General features: G+C 45.2%; 1 protein-coding gene across 2 annotated transcripts in view; it reads right to left on the bottom strand.

The window, feature by feature from the left end:
* Positions 1-11051, bottom strand: part of LOC122556252 (calcium-binding mitochondrial carrier protein SCaMC-1-like) — a 93009-nt gene that overhangs the window by 5147 nt on the left and 76811 nt on the right. For both annotated transcript variants that reach the window (XM_043702884.1, XM_043702883.1), the window contains one exon: positions 8365-8515. In XM_043702884.1, the coding sequence (XP_043558819.1) occupies positions 8365-8515 (151 nt within the window). The remainder of the gene's footprint in view (positions 1-8364; positions 8516-11051) is intronic.

An 11051-nucleotide genomic window follows, 5' to 3' on the forward strand; every position in this document is an offset into this window, starting at 1 on the left:
GAGGGAACTTGTGCGTGGAGTCTGAGCAGATAGGGGAAGCCCTAAATGAGTTTTTTGCTTCGGTTTTCACCAAGGAAAGGGAACTTATTGTAAATGAAAACTTAGAGGAGCTGGGATACATCTTGACCAGATCAAGATTGAATGAAGTTGATGTGCTAGAAATTTTGGAAATCATTAAGATTGATAAATCCCCTGGGCCAGACCAGATTTATCCTAGGCTGCTCCGAGAAGCGAGAAAGGAGGTTGCTAAGCCATTGGCGAGGATATTTGCCTCCTCACTCTCCACGGGAATCGTACCGGAGGATTGGAAGGAGGCAAATGTTGTTCCTCTTTTCAAGAAGGGTAATAGGGAAATCACTGGCAATTAAAGACCAGTCAGTCTTATGTCTATGGTCAGCAAAGTTGTGGAAACAATTCTGAGGGATAGGATTTTTGACTATTTGGCAAAGCATAGTGTCACTAAAAGCAGTCAGCATGGCTTTGTGAGGGGCAGGTCATGCCTCACAAATCTTATTGAGTGCTTTGAGGAGATGTTAAGTTAGGTCGACAACGGTTGAGTAGTGAATGTGGTGTATATGGATTTCAGCAAGGCATTTGATAAGGTTCCCCATGATAGGCTCATTCATAAAGTCAGGAAGTATGGGATACAGGGAGATTTGGCTATCTGGATTCAGAATTGGCTGACTAACAGAAGGCAGAGAGTGGTTGCAGATGGAAAGTATTCTGCCAGGAGGTCAGTGGTGAGTAGTGTCCCACAGGGCTCTGTTCTTGGGCCTCTGCTCTTTGTAGTCTTTATAAATGACTTGGATGAGGAGGTTGAGGGGTAGGTTAGTAAATTTGCAGATGACACAAATGTTGGAGGTGTCGTCAATAGTATAGAGGGCTACTGCAGGCTGCAGCGCGACATAGACAGGATGTGGAGCACTGCTGAGAAATGGCAGATGGAGTTCAACCTGGATAAATGTGAAGTGATGCATTTTGGAAGGTCGAACTCGAATGCTGAATATAGGATTAAAGACAGGATTCTTGGCAGAGTGAAGGAACAGAGGGATCTGGGTGTGCAAGTACATAGATCCCTCAAAGTTGCCACCCAAGTGGATAGGGTTGTTAAGAAAGCACATGGTGTTTTGGCTTTCATTCACAGGGGATCGGGTTTAAGAGCTACAAGGTTTTGCTGCAGCTCTACAAGTCCCAGGTGAGACCACACTTGGAATATTGTGTGCAGTTCTGGTCGCCCTACTACAAAAAAGACACAGAGACTTTGGAGAAGATGCAAAGAAGGTTTACTAGGATACTGCCTGGACTGGAGGGCTTGCCGTATGAAGAAAAGTTGAATAAGCTCGGACTTTTCTCTCTGGAGAGAAGGAGGAAGAGGAGACCTGATAGCGATGTACAAAATAATGAGAGGAATAGATGGAGTCAATAGCCAGAGTCTTTTCCCCAGGGCAGGATTGACTGGTACGAGAAGTCATAGTTTGAAGATATTGGGAGGAAGGTATAAAGGAGACATCAGAGGTAGGTTCTTTCCGCAGAGAGTTGTGAATGCATGGAATGCATTGCCAGTTGAGGTGGTGGAAGCAAAGTCATCGTGGGCCTAAGGGCCTGTTCTCTGCTGTACTTTTCTATGTTCTATGTAACTGGCTTAGTAATAGGACACAAAGGGTAGTGGGAGAAGGCTGTTCGAGTGGCTGGAGGCCAGTGTCCAATGGTATATCACAAGACACTGTGGCTCAGTCGTTAGGACTGCTGCCTCACAGCGCCAGGACTTCCTTCTATTCCACCCATTGGCAACTGTAGTTTGCATATTTTTCCCGTGTATGCATGGGTTTCCTCCCGTTGTTCCAGTTTCCTTCCACTATCCAAAGATATGCAGGTTAGGCGAATTAGCCATGCTAAATTACCCAGTGTGTTAGGTACATTAGTCAAGGATAAATGTTGGGGAATGGGTCTGGGTGGGTTACACTTCGGAGGGTCAGTGTGGACTTGTTGGGCCAATGGGCCTGTTCCATACTGTAGGGAATCTAATCTAATCTTAGAGTGGTGCTGGAAAAGTATAGCAGGTCAGGCAGTATCCGAGGAGCAGGAAAGATCGAGGTTTCGGGCAAAAGCCCTTCAGGATCCTGATGAAGGGCTTTTGCCCGAAATGTCAATTTTTCCTCCTCCTTGGATGCTGCCTGACTTGCTGTGCTTTTCCAGCACCACTCTAATCTCAAATGGGACAAATGACCTGTTCCCACACTGTACAGAATTCTATGATTCAAGGATCAGTACCTGGATCCTTACTGTTTGTTATAGAACATAGAACGTTACAGCACAGTACAGGCCCTTCAGCCCTCGATGTTGCACTGACTGTGAAAATAATCTAATGCCCACCTAATCTGCACCATTCCATTATTATCCGTATGTCCAATGCCCATTTAAATGCCCTTAACTTCGGCAGTCTACTGCTATTGCGAGCAGGCTGTTCCACGCCCCTACTACTCTCTGGGTAAAGAAACTACACCTGATTTCTGTGCTAAATCTATCACTCCTCAATTTAAAGCTATGTCCCTTCATGTTAGCATTCACCATCCAGTGAAAAAGGCTCTCACTGTTCACTCTTTCTAACGCTCTGATTATCTTATACATCTCGATTAAGTTACCTCTCAACCTTCTCTCCAATGAAAACAGCCTCAGTTCCCTCAGCCTTTCCTCAAAGATCTCCCTTCCATACCAGGCAACATCCTAGTAAATCTCCTCTGTACCCTTTCCAAAACTTCCACATCTTTCCTATAATGCGGTGACCAGAACTACACGCAATACTCCAGATGTGGCCTTACCAGCGCCTTGTACAGCTGAAGCATGACCTTGTGGCTCCGAAATTCAATTCCCCCTATTAATCAACGCCAACACATCGTATGTCTTCTTAGAATTCCTACTGTATGGGAACAGGCCCTTCGGCCTAACAAGTCCACTCTAATCCTCTAACCCACCAACCAGACTATTCCCCTACATTTACCCCTGACTCATGCACCTAACCTTTCCATCCCTGAATCCTATGGGCAATTTAGCATGGCTAATTTACCTAAACTGCACATCTTTGGATTGTGGGAGGAAGCTGGAGTACCCGGAGGAGACCCATGCAGACACGGGGAGAATGTGCAAACTCCACACAGACAGTCCAGGGCTGCAATAGAACCTGGGTGCTTGAGGTAGCAGTGCTAACCACTGAGCCACCATGCTGCCCCCAACCCTATTCACAACCCTATTAACCTGGGTGGCAGGGATTTATGCACTTGGACACCAAGATCTCTCTGTTCATCTCAATTTCAAGTATTTTACCATTAGCCCAGTACTCTGCATTTCTGTTATTTCTTCCGAAGTGAACTACTTCACACTTTTCTGCATTAAACTCCATTTACCACTTCTCAGCCCTGCATCTGCTCTGCATCTTATCTATGTCCCTCTATAACTCACAACATCCTTCAGCACTATCCACAACTCTGCCTATCTTTGTGTCATCCACAAATTTACTAACCCATTCTTCTACGTCCACATCCAGCTCATTTATAAAAATGAAAAACAGATCCTTGCAGCACACCACTGGTAACTGAGCTCCAGGATGAATACTTCCCATCAACCACCACCTTCTGTCTGCTTTCAGCTAGCCAATTTCTGATCCAAACGCTAAATCACCTTATAATCCCGAAACTCCGTATTTTGTGCAATAGCCTGCCATGTGGAACTTTATCAAACGCCTTACTGAAATCCATATACACCATATCAACCACTTTACCTTCATCCACCTGTTTTGTCACCTTCTCGAAGAACTCAATAAGGTTAGTGAGGCATGAACTACACTTCACAAAACCATGTTGACTATCCCTAATCAAATTATTCCTTTCCAGATGATTTTCACTTTACCCATAACCAAAGTAAGGCTGACTGGCCTATAATTACCAGGGTTGTTCCAACTCCCCCTCTTAAACAAGGGAGCAACATTTGCTATCCTCCAGTCTTCTGGCACTATTCCTGTAGACAATGATGACATAAAGATCAAAGCCAAAGGCTCTGCAATCTCCTTCCTGGCTTCCCAGAGAATCTGAGGATAAATCCCATCGGCCCGGGGTCTTATCTACTTTCAGATCTTCTAAAATTGCTAAAACCTCCTCTTTGTCAACCTCAATCCCATCTAATCTTGTAGCCTGTATCTCCGTATTTGCACTAACATTACCCTTTTACAATGTGAATACTGACGAAAAGTATTCATTAAGCACTTCCCCTATGTCCTCAGATTCCACTACACAACCTTCCACTACTATCTTTGATTGGCCCTAATCTTGCTCTAGTCATTCTTTTATTCCTGATATACTTATAGAAGGCCTAAGGATTTTCCTTGATCCTATCCGCCAACAACGTCTCATGTCCCCTCCTTGCTCTTCCTAGCCCTCTCTTTAGATCTTTTCTGGCTAACTTATATCTCTCAAGCTCGCTAACTGAGCCTTCATGCCTAATCCTCACATAAGCCCCCTTATTTCTCTTGACAAGAACTTCAGCCTCTTTAGTAAACCATGGCTCCTCCTCCTCAACAACTACCTCCCTGTCTGACAGGTCTATACTTATCAATGACCTGCAGTATCTTGAATGAGCTCCACATTTCTATTGTGCCCATCTCCTGCAGTTTCCTTCCCCATCCTATGTATCCTAAATCTTGCCTAATCACATCATAATTGCCTTTCCCCCAGCTATAACTCGTGCCCTGCAGTATATACTTATCCCTTTCCATTGCTAAAGTAAACATAACCGAATTGTGGTCACTATCACCTAAGTGCTCACCTACCTCCAAATCTGACACCTGGCCGGGTTCATTACCCAGTACCAAATCCAATGTGGCATCGAGCCTTGTTGGCTTGTCCGCACAATGTGTCAGAAAACCCTCCTGCACACATCGAAAAAAACCTCACTCATCTATACTACTTGAACTATAGTACTCCCAGTCAATATTGGGGAAGTTAAAGACCCCTATAACAACTACCCTGTTACTCTCGCTCCTATCGAGAATCATCTTTGCTATCCTTTCCTCTACATCCTTGGAACAATTTGGAGGCCTATAGAAAACTCCCAACAGAGTGACCTCTCTTCTCCTGTTTCTAATCTCAGCCCATACTACCTCATTGGATGACTCCTCAAACATTCTTTCAGCTGTTGTAATATTACCTTTGAATAACAATGCCACCCTCATACCCCCCTAACTTTTAGCATCATCTCTGTTCTTGCTGAAACATCTAAATCCCAGAATCTGCAACAGCCATTCCTGTCCCTGCTCTAGCCATGTCTCTGAAATGGTCACAACATTGAAATCCCAGGTACCAATCCATGCTGCAAGTCCACCCATCTTATTCCAGATCTCCTGGCATTGAAGTACACACATTTGAACCAACATCCTGGTTGCTGGTGCCCTCTCACGACCTTGTAAACCTATCTCTAACCTCCTTACCCTCAACCTCCTGGACATGGGAACTACAGTTCAGGTTCCCAAATCCCTGTTGCATTAGTTTACTTAGTTATATACATAACTGACGTTGATGAAAATGTGGGAGGAATGTTAAGCAAATTTGTAGATGTCAGCAAGATTGGTAGGAGTGGTTATTAGCAAAGAAGATGTTTGTAGATTACAGGAAGATATAGATGTGTTGGTCAGATTGGCAGACCAGTAGCAGATGGGATTTAATCCTGATAAATGCGAGGTGATGAACTTTGGAAGAAGAAACAAGATGAGGGAGTATTTAATAAATGGCAGGACACTGGGTAGCTAAAAGAACATAGAGATCTTGGGGTATTATTTACAGATCCCTGGAGTTGGCAGAGCAAGTGAATGGGACAGTTCAGAAAGCATATGAGACACTTGCTTTCATCAGTCATGGCATTGAGCATAACAGCAAGGTGGGAATGTTGAAGTTGTACAGTCCGTTAGTTAGGCCACAGCTGGAGTATTGTGTGCAGTTCTGGTCACCTCACTACAGGAAGGATGTGCTTGCACTGGAGGCTTACAGAGGAGTTGAAACTTTATTGCTGGAACAGCACAGCAGGTCAGGCAGCATCCAGGGAACAGGAGATTCGACGTTTCGGGCACAGGCCCTTCTTCAGGAATGAGCAGAGAGTGTTCAGCAGGAGAAGATAAAAGGTAGGGAGGAGGGACTTGGAGGAGGGGCGTTGGAAATGTGATAGGTGGAAAGAGGTCAAGGTGAGGGTGATAGGTCGGAGTAGGATGGAGGCGGAGAGGTCAACAAGAAGACTGCAGGTCAGGAAGGCGACGTGGTCGACGGTGCCCTCCACCGCATCTCCTCCACTTCCAACTCCCCTCCTCCAAGTCCCTCCTCCCTACCTTTTATCTTCTCCTGCTGAACACTCTCTGCTCATTCCTGAAGAAGGGCCTGTGCCCGAAACGTCGAATCTCCTGTTCCCTGGATGCTGCCTGACCTGCTGTGCTGTTCCAGCAATAAAGTTTCAACTTTGATATCCAAATGAATCCAACAAGAACTGGACCAAGCATATGTGGTACTCATAATCTTCTTCATCCTAAGTATACGCATGATTTTACTACAACTGCTAAGTATTTCATCAGTAATATTTTCAGCAACATAACACAAAACATCGCAGATAAGAAAAACTGCAGCATATTAACATGCCAAATTTCCCCTAAAGTAAATGCATTAAAATTCCATCAAATTTGACAATATTGTTATGTATTTGGCTTTAAGGGGTTAACACGTAGGGGGTTCCATACAACAGCCAAGCAGGGTGAGATCAATAGTTGTGATGTTGAGAAGATATGCTCTTCTTCATTAGGGTAAATAAAACCACAGAAAGTAGACAAAATCAAACACAAAATATTGCTGAGGAAAGGAGTGAACAAAGACAGAAATGGGAACTATTTAAATGTAAATCTATGATTCGCTCCAGTAATAATATCTAACAATATTCAATATCTAGGATCATACCAAAAGAGTACTTTGAAGTATTAAAGGGATTTTCTGCTATCTAGTGATCTCTGAGGCATGAAGTTTCCCTTTCTTGATATGTGCAAGATCAAGACAAACACTAGGCATACAGTAACAGTGATATCACCGCAGGGAGTTGGCAGCCAATTACACTGAAGTATTCTCAAACAGCAAATCAGAAAGTAAAATGCAGTAAAATCTTCTACTCAATTAAAATTTCCACAGAGTAAATACAAATCATCAGTGATACACATGGGATTAAAGTAGCTGAAATATCATAACTTTTTTTTAAATTTGAAAAAAACATTATTGCCATAATAATGGCAAAAAAGCATCCCAGTGATATAACATTAGATTTCTATGAGTAACTATTGAGTTATTAAAATTAAATTGCATTTATATAGTAACTGTTATGGCCACAGAAAGATCCAAAATGCTTTACAGCCAATAAAGTACTTGCCCTGCCAGTAACAGTGGTGGACTCTCCCTCTTTATGGGCATTTAAGAGGGCATTGGATAGGTATATGGAGGATAGAGGGTTAGTGTAGTTTAGGTGGGCTTGGATCGGCGCAACATCGAGGGCCCAAGGGCCTGTACTGCGCTGTATTCTTCTATGTTCTATGTGTATAAGATTATGAGGGGTATGGGCAGGGTGAATAGAGAGCAGCTGTTCCCCTTTGTTGAGGGGTCAATCATGAGAGGGCATAGTTTTAGGGTGAGGGGCAGGAGATTCAGAGGGGATTTGGAAAAACTTTTTCACTCAGTGGATGTGAGGGAACCTGAAATGCATTTGCCTAGGAAGTTAGTGGAAGCTGGAAACCTTACAACCTTTAAAAACATTCAGGTAAATGTTTCAAGTATCATAACAGTCAAGGATATGGGACAAGTGTAGGAAATTGAGATTAGCACACTTTGAGATTATACTGGATTAGATTTGATTCCCTACAGGGTGGAAACAAGCCCTTCAGCCCAACAAGTCCACACCGACCCTCTGAAGAGTAACCCACCCAGTCCCATTTCCCTCTGAATAATGCACCTAACACTACAGGCAATTTAGCATGGCCAATTCACCTAACCTGCACATTTTTGGACACTGGGAGGAAACCGGAGCACCCGGAGGAAACCCACGCAGACATGAGGAGAATGTGCAAACTCCACACAGTCACCCAAAGCTAGAATCGAACCTGGAACCCTGGTGCTGTGAGGCTGCAGTGCTAACCACTGAGTCACCGTGCCATCCTTAGTGATAGTTATATCGGCACAGACTCAATGGGCCGAAGAGTCTTTTCTATGAGTGGAGTGTTAGCTATACACCTATCAGTCTAAACTACATAATTTTTAATGAAAGCTAAAGTCAGGAATAAGACAGATTGGATGATCTTACCTTGTGCTTGCATTCGGGTCCTGATCAGGGCTAATGGATAACTGGCCAGCTGTCCACAGGAACTGGAAATGGTGCCACAGGCTAACAAGACGAACACTCCTGGATCAGCAGATTCCTTGGCATATTTATTTAACCAAGTTTTCTTCAATGTCTGAAAGGGTTTGAGAAAAAAATTCAGAATAGTAAACAGACATTATAAATCCTGGAAAAGCGCAGCAGGTCAGGCAGCATCAAAGGAGCAGGAGAATCGACGTTTCGGGCATAAGCTCTCCTTCAGGAATGAGGAGGGTGTGCCAGGCAGGCTAAGATAAAAGGTAGGGAGGAGGGACTTGGGGATGGGTGTTGGGAATGCGATAGGTAGAAGGAGGTTAAGGTGAGGGTGATAGGCCGGAGAGGGGGTGGGGGTGGAGAGGTCGGGAAGAAGATTGCAGGTCACGAAGGCGGTGCTGAGTCCGAGGGTTGAGACTCAATCTTCTTCCTGACCTCTCCGCCCCCACCCCCACTCCAGCCTATCACCCTCACCTTAACCTCCTTCCACCTATAGCATTCCCAACGCCCCTCCCCCAAGTCCCTCCTCCCTACCTTTTATCTTAGCCTGCCTGGCACACCCTCCTCATTCCTGAAGAAGGGCTTATGCCCGAAACGTTGATTCTCCTGCTCCTTTGATGCTGCCTGACCTGCTGCGTTTTTCCAGCAACACATTTTTCAGCTCTGATCTCCATTATCTGCAGTCCTCACGTTCTCCATTATAAATCCTGAGCAAGCAAACTTGCATGGATGTGCAGGTCCAACAAAATGAACAGTACAGAATTAGGCCATTTGGCTCAACTGTCCCATGCTGATGTTTATGCTCCATATGAGCCTCCTCCCTTATCTTGCTCATCTCAGTTTGACAACATACTTTATTATCTCCCTATCACAACTTAGAATCATAGAGATGTACAGCATGGAAGCAGACCGACCAGATATCCCAACCCAATCTAGTCCCACCTACCAGCACCCGGCCCATATCCCTCCAAACCCTTCCTGTTCATATACCCATCCAAATCACAATTACATACTACGATAAAGTTCCTCACTCTCACCATTTTCTGTTGCAAATTATAATCTCTCAAAGCTTTAGCATCATTGAACTCAAACTAATTGACCTGTAGTTACTGGGATTATTCTGACAAAATTTGCAATTATCCAATCTCCTGGCATAACCCTAAACTGAAGAAAGGCTGAACATCCATGGCCAGTACCTCTGCAATGTCTACCCTTATAAACTCCAATAAGATGTCTGACTCTCCAAACTGTACTCATAACATAACCCCTTTATCATAGGATTCACTGAATGAAACATCTCTCAACCACTTTCAAGGCATGTATAGTTGTTATGGGGGACTTTAACTTCCCCCATAACAAGGTCTTTTCTCAGCAGAGAGCAGCGCGAGCTGGGCGGAAGTGAGGTGGGAGCGCAGAGCTGGTCGGGAAGTAAGTGATTGATATTTGAGTGGGTGTGTTCTAGACCCCAGGCCCTACATACACTCTCCTCCTCTAACCTAACTTTAAAGTCCACAGGTAAGCTACTCAGTGTTCTTGTTTTGGAGACGAAGTGTAGATTAATGGCAGTTGAAACTTTATTGCTGGAACAGCACAGCAGGTCAGGCAGCATCCAGGGAACAGGAGATTCGACGTTTCGGGCACAGGCCCTTCTTCTGGGCCTGTGCCCGAAACGTCGAATCTCCTGTTCCCTGGATGCTGCCTGACCTGCTGTGCTGTTCCAGCAATAAAGTTTCAACTTTGATCTCCAGCATCTGCAGACCTCACTTTCTCCTCCTAGATTAATGGCAGCGCAGGCAGTGGAATGTTCCTCCTGCAGGATGTTTGAGGTAGGGGTGACCACCGATACTCCTGCCGACTTCGTCTGCAAGAAATGCAATCAGATCCTGCTCCTCACAGAACGAGTTAGGGAACTGGAACTGGAGTTGGATGAACTGAGGATTATTCGAGAGGCTGAGAGGGTGATAGATAGAAGCTACAGGGACATAGTTACGCCAGAGAACAGAGGTAGCTGGGTAACAGTTAGAGGTGGGAAGGGGAGGAAGCAGGCAGTGCAGGGATCCCCTGTGGTCGTTCCCCTAAACAATAAGTATACCGCTTTGGATACTGTTGGGGGGGGACGGCCTAGCAGGGGGAAGCTGCAGTGACCAGGTTTACTATAGGCCCCCAAATAGCAGGTCTGGCTCTGAGACTCAGAAGGGAAAGGGGGAGAGGAGGAGAGCGCTAGTTATAGGAGACTCTCTAGTTAGAGGAACGGACAGGCGGTTCTGTGGACATGGGCGAGACTCTCGGATGGTTTGTTGCCTCCCGGGTGCCAGGGTCCGAGACATCTCGGACCGTGTCTTCAGAATCCTTAAGGGGGAGGGTGTGCAGCCAGAAGTCGTGGTGCACATTGGCACCAACGACATAGGTAGGAAGAGAGGTGGGGAGGTCATTCAAGAGCTCAAGGAGTTAGGCTGGAAGCTAAAAGCTAGGACAGACAGAGTCGTCATCTCTGGGTTGTTGCCGGTGCCACGTGACAGTGAGGCAAAGAATAGGGAGAGAGTGCAGTTGAACACATGGCTGCAAGGATGGTGTAGGAGGGAGGGCTTCAGATATTTGGACAATTGGACTGCATTCTGGCGAAGGTGGGACCTGTACAA

The sequence above is a fragment of the Chiloscyllium plagiosum genome, chromosome 13 (assembly GCF_004010195.1).
Source record: "Chiloscyllium plagiosum isolate BGI_BamShark_2017 chromosome 13, ASM401019v2, whole genome shotgun sequence".
Taxonomy (NCBI): domain Eukaryota; kingdom Metazoa; phylum Chordata; class Chondrichthyes; order Orectolobiformes; family Hemiscylliidae; genus Chiloscyllium; species Chiloscyllium plagiosum.